Consider the following 13,852-nt stretch of genomic DNA (forward strand, 5'->3'; position numbering starts at 1 on the left):
CTCGATTTGCATGAAAGTATTTTAACGATGTCAAAAGATAGCTGGTTAGAAATTTGCTACTCATCCATCTAGTCTCCCTCATGATTTATCAATTTTTAGTTCTCTTTTCATTTCGTTTTACTACTCTATCTCATTGCAACGCAGGCCAAGAAACCCAGAAAAGGGTGGCGGAAGGGACAAAACGCTTTCATTCAATTCCCCCTTGCCCATCCACACCAGCAACTTAACGCCCGCCCAAACCTGAAACCAAGCTCATCTCATATTTCAGCAACAAAAGTCGCCATCACATTTACTCCGACTCTCCCTTCTGTCCGTACACAACTCTTACTTTCGCATATAAATGCGCCTTCGGATCCCTCAAATCATTCCCAACCTCTTCCAGCAACGCGTCTAGCTCCGCCTTACTCCAACCCAGCACGCGCGTGAAGAGCGCCAGTGAATATGACTGCAGCATCTTCTGCGTGTAGGCCGCCTGATACCGGCCCAGCTCTTTCATGTGCGGATCCTTTGGCCACGCAGATAGCGGGACCTAGGTTTTCGTTTTTTGGGCTTTGGTTAGTTTTAAAGCTTATCATCCAGTTTTCCCAACACTCTCTCCAAAGAGGCGGAGGGAGTGCACGGAGCTGTGTATGTGTGTGTTTCTCTTCATATCAATTTAACATGCATGTCAGTACCTTATAAACCATCTCCTTAACCCCCACAAACCCAGCCTCTTCCATCCCCACCCTCCACCTCTCCTCAACACCCAACTCCTTCCCGAACCTCCTACTCGCCTCCACCAGCATCTCCTGCCACCGCACAGCTGTTACAGCACTCTCGCGCGTCCCGTCATCCGAGAAGAAATTCGTCTGCATGCTCTGCATCTCCAGAAAACCCCCGGGCGCTAGATGGCGGTATGCCTGTGCGAAGAGCTTGGGGTAGTCTTGGATTGAGCCGGTGATTTCGCGTGCGTGGATGTAGTCGTAGAGTCCTGTTTGGGGTCTGGTGGGATAGGGCCATTCTGTTTCGAAGTCGTCGATTTCGAAGGTGCAGTTTTGTGGGGTGGAGAGGCACTGGATGGGGCTTAGGTCCGTTCCTTTTTTGGGTGGGGAAGGTGGAGGGTTAGTTGGGTTGTTCTTCTCTTCTTTTTCCTGATGTTGGAATATCTCCAGAGATGGAGATGGGGATGGAGTGGAAGTGGCGGATCTCTTTCAAAACACGAACCGAGAACTTCTGTTGTGGGATGTTGACTGCCGTGTTCAAGAGGAAAAATCTCAAGTTAGCTAATCTGAACCGTATTTATGTTCATAGTGCCCATGTTTTTCCTTGCTTGCATATAATTTTCCTTTCCCTAGTCTATGCCCATCCCCTGTTCTCACGCAACCATATGGGGCTCAATCGTCACAGCATCTAGGTCGTTCATAGGTACTCACTCAGCAAACTCAACCGCCCAACTCCCCGTCCCTGTGCCTAGATCAAGCACTCGTCCGGGATCCCGCTTCAGCGGAGCGCAATGCAGTCGACCGTCTAATACCCGACAGTAGATAAAGTGTTGCTATATTTTTGCATAAAATAGGATAGTAAATTTTGATTTTTACTGCAAAATATGCGATAAGGATGAAAAGGTTACATGGCCATACCAAGTCCATGCGATCTTGCTCTCTTTTGTCATTTGGCTGCGCAGAAGGTCATTAGCATGTAGCAATGAACATATATAGAAAAACAAGGGGGAAGAGTGACCGCACCAAAAGGTATGCCCCGTCTTTCAGTCCATGATATCTTCGGCCATTCTAAAGTGTTTGCCAAATGCTTATCGTCAAGCCCAAGTTTCAAACACACCCATAACCCCTTCTAGGTATTTGATAGCTCTGCCTAGCTTACCTCAAATCTGCAATCAACATAGGGTAGAGATATTAGCTTAGTTCCATACCTCGTCACTAACAAAGGTAAGGCTTGATTCTGATCACGGAGATTTTCCACACCTGTAGTTGAACACTGTGGAAGCCAATGATGTCCCAGTGCTAAGTCTGAATAAAGAAATGTTAGCATACTGGGATAGTACAGCGGTTTTAGAGCTCCGGGGCTAACTCACGGAATTCCCAGTTGCGGCTCATCCTCTGAGTCTGACTGGTGTTCCTGTCATTCCACAAAACGGGGTCAGCAATCTGGGCCCTCTTTCATAGTAGCAAATCTCTGGTACTCTTGCCCTGGAAAAGAACATAGAAGAAGCCAGCATCCATACATCAGGTTCAATACGCACCTCCACCTCAATAGCATCGCTCGGAATAGTCTGCTCGGCCATCACATCTTTGATAATTGTAATGAATCAGTAGTAATAATAAAAACAAAAGATGTTGGAGGTGGGGGCCTCACAGGCTAACCCTCGATTTTAATAATGCTGAAATCTCCGCCAGAGATAGAAAATATACAAGAAAAGGACAAAAAGCAGAACAGTATTCAAAAATATAAGCTGTTTCGATTTCCTGATCGCAAAGAACAGGTCCGGCTCCTGCGGGTAGTCGGTGATGCGATCTAGGGGCTTCATTCAGATTGTCTCAACCTAAGTAGGATAGTTCTCCGAATATATAAACCAGAGATGGGCCCAGCTAAAGAGAAGAGAAAATATTGACAAATGCCAATCCGATATTCAAGAAGGAGGGAATGATTTAAAAGAGTAATTTCAAAGGGGAGGAAAAGGGTATTTAATGTTGTGACGTGTATCATGTTCTTTCAATTGCTCGACTACCATACACATTGCATTTTCTAGGCTGCATAAACAATGCACTTCTTGAACAGGTTAAAGGTGGTCATTTAACTAGTTACTGGACAGAGTAAGCTTAACAAGTTTTGGAAATATATTGTCTCATTGGCCTTTCCTGCGGGGGCGGATTTGGGGCTTTATAAAGAAAGCTTCCACTATGGTTCTGGGCGGTTTTTAACCTGCTTGATGTGAGATTTTTGAAACGTGGGACAGAATGTGGCTTTGAGATGCTCAAGGTCTGCTCTAAATATGCTTTAAAATGTGGCCTTCCTTGACGGCATCATCTTGTTTATTCGAGGTCCGGCGGAGGTGGCCGATCCTTTTGCCCCTAGACAAACTTTCATATGGTGGGATTGAAGACGCTTCTTTGTATTTATCGATGGAAACGGACTTCACGCTGTTTATATGTTCAAGATGTGGATTCCCAATCATCTATTAACGATGCAGCAGCTGGATTTTTCGCGGCTCGTTCCCATGTTAACTGCATAGTTATCTGTAACTATGAAATAGTTATGGTCGTGCACTATTGATGCTGGATAAAGCATTGAGGAATCAACCTCCATGGAAACGGGAAATAATGAAATAGAAACATATCATATGGGGAGCCAGGATCGATTTTGGGGTCTATGGGCCATCAATCCCCCATTCATAGATCCTTTGGATGTGGGAAGCTCTGGATCGTTTCGTTTGCCTTCTCTCATGTAGGTTGGTTCAAAGAAAAGCAAAAATGGTTCCAATGGAGACGATTGGTTCTAGGGATCTTGGGACTCGAAGTTAACTCAACAAGGATGATTGATAATTACCCCGCATTCGGTGTTCCGTACCGAAAGCTGCGGATAAGAATTCAACTGACTGAATCCAGACTTGTCCCGTTGAAAACACTTGGAGTCTCTGCAGCCCCTTCCGATGTTTGGTCGACCCCAAATGCCTATTTCATAGATGGATTCATTGTCTCTGTAGACCAAGCACCCTGGAAAAGCGAGCGATACTTTCTTTCATCGCAAGACGGCCTCAATTGTCGGAGCCGGTTTCGCAGGCCGATTGACCGCTTCTTCCAGTTGTTTACCTATCTTGAACACAGAAGAATACATTCATCAAGGTAGGCTCCCGTTGCGGCTACCTCGCAAGTCGCAAATTTAGGATGAACAAACATTCTCCGTTTCTCCACCAGGCTAGCACTATGCAAGACGCCGGATGATCGTTGGGTGTGCCGAGAGAATGCATAGAGCGGGGATGGTTCCACCCAGAGAGGAATTAGAGTGTCCGGAAAGGGTCCTGCGCCTCTGTTCGCTGGACGTCTTTTTGCCTTTGAATGCAAGGTTGGATGTGAAGGCCGCCGCCGTGACTGGGGCAACCGGCCTCAGTCAAAGTACTGTGTCTCCGCCCCCTTCCCAGGTAGTATTGTATGCATTTAGCACAGGGCTCCTTGAGGCAGCTGAATGAGCACTTAACATGGAGTAGCTACGCATGACCGGCGGGGTTACAGCTGCAGCTGGATTTCAATGATTTTATACTATAACCCTCCTCCCTCGAGGCTCTGTAACAAGTTACCACGACATGCGTAATATGCCACGAAACTCCAACCGGAGCAGAAAGTTGATCGATTGACAGAATTACTGCTGTAGATGACCCAGCCATCTGTGCATAGAAAAGCAGGGTACAGGGCAAAAACACAGAGCACTTCTGGATCCAATCATTTCTGGTTTCCGAAAGTGGTTCAGGTTTTCAGGATCTTCCACAGAAATCCCTATTCTTGTCATGCTGCCAGAAGTATCATATCCGTTTGCGATGGTAGAGCATGGTGGAAGAAAATAGTGAAGCAGAAAACAGCTGGAGACAATATATAATTCATTCTGAGCACATCTACGTCACCAATCATTTTATCCCTCCACTGATCAGACCTATTTTACTTCATATCCTCTCTATATCGATGATGAATAGGTAGTCAAATACTTGCCTATAAAAGCAGCGAAAAAGCAAAGTGAACAAATCTGGGAAAGAAAAGGAAGCGCTGTAGTGATTTAAGCAGTAATAGAAGATGATGCAAAACAAAAGAAGATATATCCAAAATACCCTTCTCCCGTCCGTAACTCATCCATAGGGATCTTGAGCTGTGCTTCTAAGTTAACGTTTCTCTTAAATATACGACAAAGCTAGAAGATTGCTGATGGCAATGTCCTTTTTCCACCGAACCAACACTGTTTTAAGTGGATCAGCACAATCGCGGTGCCTACTGCGGTTGGAACTTACGAGGTTGTGAGGCCGCGGATGATCTAGATGATACCGTTAGTCCACCATAACTAGGTATTGAAAGAGAAGAGGATAGAGTGGATAACCAAAAATCACACAATCTCCTCAATTTCCTCCGACAATGCGGCAGCATCTTCTCCCACTCCCACTACCATCTGACACAATCCACATCGCCAAATACCCTCTGCTCATATACAGATGACAAACAGCACTGACACCGATGGGACAAAAAAAAAAGCCCACAAACGCTGCGGACTAGTCGGTGTGTGGTGATGATGTTGTGTAGAAATTTGTTCCAAGGCATATAGCGCCGTACCACATAAAGACAGAGGGGCTAAGAGGCATGTCGACGGTGGGCTGGAGAGAGTCATCAAGTGTCTCAAGGCAGAACCAGTGGCTGGTGGACATGTTTGTTGGAATAAAGAGTCCATTTGGTGAGTTAGAGACTTTTAAGGGAATGCTAGCTCACTCAAAGGTAAATACGTTGCCGGCGATGAAGAAGGTTAGGGCATCATCGCTGCCTGTGATCCCGCAGGTACCGACAATAAAAACTAAGGGATAGAATCAGCATGATAACAATTGGGAGTAAAGGAAATGTGAAAGTGATGGTTTAAAAGGTGACTTGGGATAAACATCGGAAGACAAAAAGGGATAAACTTACGGCCAATGCAATTGCAAACACTAAGATGTCCCGGTCAATATACTTCTTCTCCCTTTCTCAATGCAGCATCTCCTTTGCCACACAGCCTACAACCACCCCATACAATATACTCAGCAAAATGTTGTATTCCACGTCTCACCAAACCAAAGTGTTCCCGCCGTTCTCAGTCCTCTCTCAAATTGTCCTCCACCAACGCTGCCATCACCTCCAGCACCTTCAAATCGGAATAAGATAAATCACAGAAAACTAAAAAGGACACCAAAGCCCATCATTAACCTCAGATTTCGCAAGATGCATTTCGAAGATGTGCCTATGTATCAGGAAGAGGATTGTCTGGGTTAAATAGATATAATGTGCTGTTTGGATCTATTATAAGTAAGTGCATATGATAAAAAAAATGGACATTGAATTGGTTAAAAAGAGTAATTCAAGTTAGATTTTCCGCAACCTAGGATAAATCACGAGCTTCCAATAAATAGAACTTTCCTTGGAGAGATATGACACCGGGCCGAACAAGCTGATGAAGCCGCCCAGCGTTGCACATACGATGTTGAATCTGTAACTCCAAGAGTCGGCATGCCGAGTGGTTAGTTATTCTAACCAATCAGGTTCCCGGCTTCCACGGGCGTCATAAAATCGGGTTGGCCAATCAAAGCGGGCAGCAGGGACTTTATATCCGGCCCGAGAGGAACTATGTCTTGGCAAATCGGAGCAGGACTCAGAGATACAAAATAGACGGAATCGGAGCAGGAAGCCCGAGATTTGGTGGACCAGACTGACAGAAGTGTGGGGAAACGGACACCAGTTTGCCAAATCAGCAGAATAGAGATGTATTATTTAGATGTACTTGGTGTATATAGCAAAATAAAGGTGAGGACCTTTTATCTGCAGCGACGCTGAAAACAGTTGTGAATAGAGGCGGAACGGATCCTAAGCCTGTGCTATTCAGGTGGAAAATCATCGTTAATCCCACAATCCTGAGGAAACATCATCTGCTCATTGGAATAGGGGTAGATGCCTCTTTTACCTTGTCGTCTGGGAGGGATGACGCCTGAGAAGGGGTGTATTTTTCTTTTTCCCCAAGACGGACCTTCATGAGTCTAGTTTCTGAGTCTAGATTCATTCCACTGTCTAGCACTATGGAAAACAAACATATCCGACAATATTTCCAAGAAGCGCGGTGAGGCCTCATATATATTCCGGGAAAGAAAGAGGCATAACCATAAACAACTGGCGGGGGTGAAAATATAGGACTAAAGATCTCTCTCCATGAAATAATAGAACACCCGAGAATTTACCGCTGTTCCTCCGAAGATCTGAAGCTCCGCTTTTTAGACATTATTTAGATAGCTGGTTACCTCCGCGAACGAGCCATCTGAAGAATTAGCCCGATAAGTCCGATGATAACAAGTGAAAAAGAAATAAAGCACCACTTTGCTGCGTTTGGAGAATGATGGAAATGGATTTACCACCAGGATTCTTCTCGTTCTTGGAGGACTGTATATCCATGGATTGAATAAGTCCTCTCGATGAGAGATACCTTTTGAATGGTAGGATAGGATTCCTGTGACAACATAAATATCAGATAATAGCATCCAGCTGGGGTTCCCCTTGAATCATACATTTTCTAGTTAGCTTCACACGCGAAGATTCTCCAAAGGTAAACTTAGCAAAACCCTTCCCCCATCTCTCATCATTAGCTAGACACACAAGCTGAAGAGGGGTAAGCATGTGCCGCGTAATATCTCAGACAACTTTTATTTAAACTCCGTGTGGACTAGCTAATTAAGTGAGGCTTAAACCGTTCGCGGGCTGAAGACGCCCGCCATGTAGATAACTAAACCAACTGGTCTGTAGGTTCTGCGGATTTAAAGAACTTGCAAAGGGGTTTTGCCCAGGTGGTTCCCGCATGTGCAAGAAATCCAGGCAGCCGTCTTGATTGGAGATGGAGATGAATTGTCCGTTTTCTCTGTTATTTTAACTCTATCATAGTTGGTGATTTTAGATTGCGTATCGACACCGCTTGGTTTACGTTTGGTCTGTATGCTTAACAAAGCACCTTGGAGGATTAAAATATATGAATGAAGGGCAAATTTTTCCCCCGCCGTAGTTAGCGAAATCTTTGATCGAAATAAACTCCTCCATAGCGCGTGACTGTTTATACCAACCTAGAGAAGTGTGGATATGCACGGATGCAACCCTCCCCCGATGACGCGATATTTCAAGCTTCCCCACCCATAACTGGACGTAGAGAATATCTCATATCCTCCTGGATATTTTGCATAGGTTTAACGGAGGTGAGGAGGTGAGGAGGGGATGAATTACACTTGTAATTATCTGCAAAGATAGTATAAACCTGAATATATGTAATTACAGAAAATATTTGCATATCTGAATATATCTCGACAGCTAGGATCCTACTTAGATAGCCTTATATAGTCATAGCACAGAAAATAAACTCCGCGACCGATAATATCATGGATTATGAAGGAAAGGAGGCCCAGAGGAGGGGAGGAGCAGGATTGCGATGAGAAACAGAAATTCATCCAGAATCGTGATTCAAGACAATAGGCCGGAGAAGGCGAGGAATTGAAAAATGATTAATGTAAAAAAGACGATAAGGAAAGGGAATATGCAACAGGAATTATACGTACAGTCCGGCTCAATGGAAATACTGAAAGCAAATCACTCGAGACAATACGGTTGGAAATCATAGGAAAAATACCCAGCAAACAGCCCATAACAATCCACATCCCTATTTAGAATTCCACATATACGCCTCGCAAAACGATCTTCACATGTCAATCACCGTCGATTCCAACCCCAACTTGACCCCCGCCCTCATCATCGGACAAATTCTCATCATTATCTCCAATATTTGCGGTCTCGATCGCGGCACTCCGCGCCCCATTAACCGCTAGCCGGTCGGCTGCCTCATTACCGGGATCCCGATTATGTCCACGTACCCATTCAAACAACGTCTTGACATTCAATACAGCTCGCTCCTGGATCTTCTCCAGAATGGACTGGATCAGGTCTTTGTTCTCAACCGGCTTATCCTCCGACGTCATCCATTTGTTGCGTTGCCAGTTGACGAACCAGACTGTCACACAGTTGATGGCATATTTGCTGTCAGTGAATATGGTCACGTCCCTATGTCGTGGCGCAATGTCCAGGGCGCGTATGATTGCCGTTAACTCTGCGCGTTGGTTTGTTTGTCGGCTACCTTTCAGTGGCTCTGAGACATTCCTGCCGGGAGAGAAGGAGGAGTTAGCCAAAAGAGTTTGTTCCCTGGAAGAATTAAGGTGGAATAAAAGCAGAAATTGGAGTACACAAGGAGCACATCAAGAAAGCTGCAATCAAAATACCTCTTATCTCCCGGACCAAAATAAACTCCAACTCCCGCCTTGGCACCCATCCTACCATTCCTCAAGGAACTACCATCCGTATAGATTCTCAAGGGTCCCGGTCGCCCCGGTACCTGCTTCGTCTGCACTTTTTCATGCGCCAATCTGTATTTCAATCTCCCTGTCTCGGGATCGAGAACAACGTTGGGATCGAATCCATCAACCGCCCCGGGAGGCAACGGGCCTGTTCCGATCGGATACTCATTCCCATCTGCGTCTCTTGGTATCTCTGATGTCATCCCAGGTGTTCCAGGTAGCTTCACCTTGAAAGATGAGTCTTTGTTGTCATCCTGCGTAGCTTGCATCTCATCTTGGGTTTGTGTGCCCTGTCGAACATACTCATCTGCCTCTGCCCAAGTAGCAAATTTGCGGAACTTTGGTCCACGGAATCCCCGCACTTGGTCCTGTGTCACTGCCCAGTCTGTGTATACGCCCGGTTTTCGTCCCCGCTGTACACCATAGAATTTTGTGCCCGTAGAAGTACTATTAGATGTGGTAGGGGTCTGCGTGCCTGTAAGGAAAGCATTTGCTTCTTCGTGTGTAGGGAAGGATTGGACTAGAAGTCAGAAGCAAGGTAGTTAGCATTATGAATCGATGACGGTGAAGTAATCATGAATGCTCTGAAATGGGGGAGGAAAATAAATGTAAAAATATCTTACAGACAGCGCCTTTGAAGCCGGTCACCTGCGTTAAACAGTCATTCCATGTGTGATAGATTCCGGGCTGGAATCCAAATTTCACTGCATAGAATTTGGGTTCTACTGTTCGCTTTCGCTTTGCACCTGAGGCTTGTGAAGTGGTTGATTCCACTGGTGATGCTGGGGTGGTGGGACTCTTCGCACCATTCCCAGCAGCTGTTGGGGTGACCGCAGCCATGGTCATTAACCGGTATGGCAGCCTCTTTGCTGTGAGATGACGAAGTGCAGTGGAAGCGACTGATATCCCACCAGAGTTCCTATGTCGAATGCAAGGAAGAAAGATCCTCAACTTCCGCAAAGGAAGCAGAGCTTGAGAGACTTGGAATTTCGTGGTGGAAGGCGGTGCTGGTAGTGGAGAGGGCAGAAGAGACAGAGCTCAGGTTTCGCAGGCGGGTGGGTGTTGTTTGTTGGTGGGAAGCGAATGAGCAGAAGGAGGAGTAGGTGAGAGGGTTTAATGGAGGCCAGAAGGCGTTTTGACCAGGGAAAAAGAGGGGTTTGAGGAGGAGAATGTGGGAGCGAGGATCGTGGAGAATATACCAAACAATTCGTTTAGCCCATGGAAGGGGAAACGCGTTACGGATAGTACTGCATGGAAGACGTGCTATCTGGAAGAATCAGTGCCAACCAGAAGCATTGGGAGTGATCGAGAGATGGCGAGGGTTGGCGAAAGAAAGACGTTGGATGCGGAGAGGTGCAGAGGCTGTCTTTCGGTCGGTGATGTTGGTGTCGTCGGGAGGAGAGGGGCTAAGAGCAAGAGGATGGGGAGGAGGATGGGGAGGGGGGTTTGGCGGGGAATATTTCCTTTTTGGGACAGGAGCAGGGACAGGCTACAACAACAAAAATTAAGGGGGAGAATCATCCTTTGGGTTTTATTTTGATGAAATCAATTCATGCCATACGAGTAAAATAAATTGAATCACAATGGCTGCTACATTTAACTATATAGCTAGAAATCTACTGCTTTTTCCGGTTGATTGATACGGCATTGGATCAGCAGCGGACCGTGGAAATAAATAAAATAATAATAATAATAATAATAATAATAATAATAATAATAATAATAATAAAATATAACCCCACTAAACAGATTTGACATACTCGTCCGCAGGAGTGGAGTGGGAAGTATCAATATAGCGCTCCCTTGCCGGCTGGGATACTAAGCTGTATATTCTCCAGGAGAGGTAAAAACAGAAACACAAAGATAAAAACCAAAAAAAAAAGAGAAAACAAGGAAAATGTAGAAAAACTGCGAACTTGATCGGATATCTCGTCGCCAAACAAAAGTTGTCAAGCAAACTCCTGTTCACTTTTCGTCAAAGGAGGCCTCAGGAATCAGGACTTGAGAATTATTGTTCTTCTGTTCCATCATTTTTTCCAGCCTGCTTTGAGGAGCTCGTTCTCTCTCCTCGATCGGCGTTATCTTGTCAGGTCCCCGCCTGTTGTCATTGTCCCTGAGGCTTGGGTTCCTCCGCCCCAGTGCAGCGACACATTGGATCCAGCCACTTTCGAATTCTCCAGCCAGATTGAGTGAAATATGGCGTATCCGGACTCATCTTGTGTAAGCCGGCGACGAGTATTTCCTTTACAGGTTTCTTGTGGCATGGAGGTTGATGGCGCGTTGGCCTCTTTCGCGATTCTGAACTTGCGAAGTTTGACTTAATATACTCTTGAATTTCAAAAGAAATAATCTATCAAACTAGTATATGTTAGCTTTATTTATTCGCCCTTATGGTTGTATAGCCCACTCGAGCATTGATTGCATTCACACCCTTCGACTAGGCTTGTTGCCTCTCTAAAGCAAGTTTTGGCGTACTGGGAGTTTGGGTCGGAGTTTGACTGACTAACCTCTTGAGAAGACGTAAGCTCCTCAATTTCAGCCAAACAGCCACGTGCTGAATATCGAGATGCTGGTTTTATGACCAGCATTGCGGTCGATAAAATGTGACCTAGGTCATCTGATGCGTGCTTGTGGCTTTATCGACCATCATATATCACACCATAGTATTCTCATATGTCGTATATTCCTCGTGGTATAGGAAAGTTTGTATGTGTACCTGAGAATAACGACCCAGAGTGACCAGATGTCTACCGCTTTTGTGGTCTTTTTGTCCGTGGAGAGTTCCTGAGTGGCCGCAATTTCAGGAGAGTAGTAGTGCTCCGACTACAGAAGTCTCCAATAACGTACCCACTCTAATAAAACCAAAATCTCCAAACTTAATATGGAGAGGGTCACAGGTTCTGACAAGAATGTTGATTTCACATACCGATGCATAATTGGGGGGTGGTGTCTCCATGTAGATAGCCTACCGCTTCTAGACCTTGCTGAAGAATTATTCAACATCTCATTGTATGAAAAAAAAAAAAGGTTCTGTTCAAGATTCCCATGAGGAACATATTCCAGATACAACAGGGATTATGGTCTGCAACCGCAAAAATAAACTGAATGATATGCTCCTGGTGAGTGAGTTAGCATGGATGGTCATCATAGATTATTATCTTCATGTACATACATGCTTGATTAGCGCCATCACGTCGATCTCCAGCTTCCACGATTTCAAATCGAACGGATGAGCTGCGAAAAGGTTCTTGCGCGCATATTCGATTCCGGTGATAACGTCACAGATATGAATTGCGGTTCCAAAGGAGCCCTTGCCGAGTTTTCCTTGACGGAGGAGGATGGGTTTGGGCCCTGGAGTTTGGACCTCACTGATGGCTTCTGTTGATTGCCAGCTGTAGACGTTGAGTCCGCTGTTAGGCACATCATCCTCCGCGGGCATCATCTCGCGAAATCGTTCAACGTTGGTAGCGTGCGTATTCGGTGAAACCTGTCTCGCGCTTGGGGATGACAATTTGGAATACGAGGTAGGGGTCCAATTCAACAAGGATTTTATATTTGTTCGGATTAAGATTTCTATGCCCTCATCAAGTATCCTGGTGAAGTTGCAGTGCTTCTCCCTTCTAGCCCCGTTGTAACTAACGATGGTTCCAATACAGCATTCGTCCCGTAGAATTAACCGATGCTGGTTGTCAAATTGAAGTTAACAATGTCGCATACTGGTGCAGGTCGTATGTCCTGGGTCTGACAGAAAAATATCACAATTTCTCTTCGTCCCTTACAGTGCAAAAGCCTTTTCTGCTTCTTGGTCTGTTGCTATTGTCAACTGTATTGCATCCTTGGAAATGGCATTTGGAAAGTCCTCTTCCAAACCAGACTCTTCGAATAAGGACCCTGTAATCTGCAATATTTGTACTGGGTCCTTCCCGTGTCATGATTTGGAGACGAGGCGCGACCGATTCCGAGTATTAGATATTGTTTGATAGCTAGACATTTTCCCCTGGGCAGAGCCATGCTATAAAATCGGGGTTGTTCATTCTCAAAAACCGAGTTTTGTTTAACAAAGGCAAGGACATGACGCAGAGCATGCCAAGTTTGTCTTGGAGATTTTGTGAATTTAAATAATAAATATCTCGAGACGTTGGAGGGATTATGCCAGCCGTTCTGTCAAGTCGTGTGGCATGGGCAGCACAACGCAGCAGCCCAGGCAATAGCTTGATGTTCGTATCGATTAGCCTGGCATCGCTGTCACTGGAGCAAAGCGTTTACATAAGTAAACAGAGAAAGCAGAGAAGAATGTAGTACACTTTGTTTGACATCTTGACATGGATAGAGGAAGAGTTTATCTGTAGCCTGTAGGATGCTGTTTGTGCTCTAACATTCTGCTGACACGTCGCTTCAGAGTCGGAGTAAACCATCGAAGGCTATTAGTTATTTTTAGCAGCAGTTCCAGGATTGTTTTGTCCAAGAATTAAATAGCCCAGCCTTGGGAGATTTTACCAAAGCAAACCCTGGTAGGCTGGTACGTTGTTATGCACAACTTTCCCGTAACTAGAACACGATAGACGTCAACACCCATTTCAATTCCCATACCTAACTCCCCAATTAATGATGTCGCAGCATGACTAAATCAACAAAGACTCGGCCCGCTTGTTCAACACCTGCTTACGGCGTCCAGATTTTATATCCAAACACCTTCGTATCTCGTCAAAACTTCCACCTCTGCGTGTTGTTGGCATTCATTATAGAAAACCCAAGTGC

General features: G+C 45.4%; 4 protein-coding genes across 4 annotated transcripts; 1 reads left to right on the forward strand and 3 right to left on the reverse strand.

The window, feature by feature from the left end:
* Positions 1-289: 289 nt before the first annotated feature.
* Positions 290-2,281, reverse strand: PADG_02083 (uncharacterized protein; the record flags this gene model as incomplete). Its single annotated transcript, XM_010758895.1, has 10 exons — positions 290-529; positions 675-1,075; positions 1,204-1,229; positions 1,413-1,534; positions 1,620-1,655; positions 1,725-1,758; positions 1,819-1,851; positions 1,962-2,006; positions 2,072-2,115; positions 2,222-2,281. The coding sequence occupies 10 exons, from the start codon at positions 2,279-2,281 to the stop codon at positions 290-292; spliced, it is 1,041 nt and encodes a 346-aa protein (XP_010757197.1).
* A 3,052-nt stretch (positions 2,282-5,333) lies between these two features.
* PADG_11365 (uncharacterized protein) lies at positions 5,334-5,993 on the forward strand (the record flags this gene model as incomplete). The annotated part of the gene is made up of 2 exons (XM_010759614.1): positions 5,334-5,525; positions 5,766-5,993. 2 exons carry the CDS (start codon positions 5,334-5,336, stop codon positions 5,991-5,993), a joined length of 420 nt encoding a protein of 139 aa, XP_010757916.1.
* Positions 5,994-8,452: 2,459 nt separating this feature from the next.
* Positions 8,453-9,934, reverse strand: PADG_02085 (RNA-DNA hybrid ribonuclease; the record flags this gene model as incomplete). The annotated part of the gene is made up of 3 exons (XM_010759395.1): positions 8,453-8,900; positions 9,020-9,614; positions 9,718-9,934. 3 exons carry the CDS (start codon positions 9,932-9,934, stop codon positions 8,453-8,455), a joined length of 1,260 nt encoding a protein of 419 aa, XP_010757697.1.
* A 1,264-nt stretch (positions 9,935-11,198) lies between these two features.
* Positions 11,199-13,026, reverse strand: PADG_02086 (uncharacterized protein; the record flags this gene model as incomplete). The annotated part of the gene is made up of 7 exons (XM_010758896.1): positions 11,199-11,444; positions 11,602-11,728; positions 11,811-11,917; positions 11,942-12,078; positions 12,162-12,210; positions 12,267-12,776; positions 12,874-13,026. The coding sequence occupies 7 exons, from the start codon at positions 13,024-13,026 to the stop codon at positions 11,199-11,201; spliced, it is 1,329 nt and encodes a 442-aa protein (XP_010757198.1).
* Between the last annotated feature and the right edge of the window lie 826 nt (positions 13,027-13,852).

Source organism: Paracoccidioides brasiliensis (genome assembly GCF_000150735.1).
Source record: "Paracoccidioides brasiliensis Pb18 unplaced genomic scaffold supercont2.2, whole genome shotgun sequence".
NCBI classification, from domain to species: domain Eukaryota; kingdom Fungi; phylum Ascomycota; class Eurotiomycetes; order Onygenales; family Ajellomycetaceae; genus Paracoccidioides; species Paracoccidioides brasiliensis.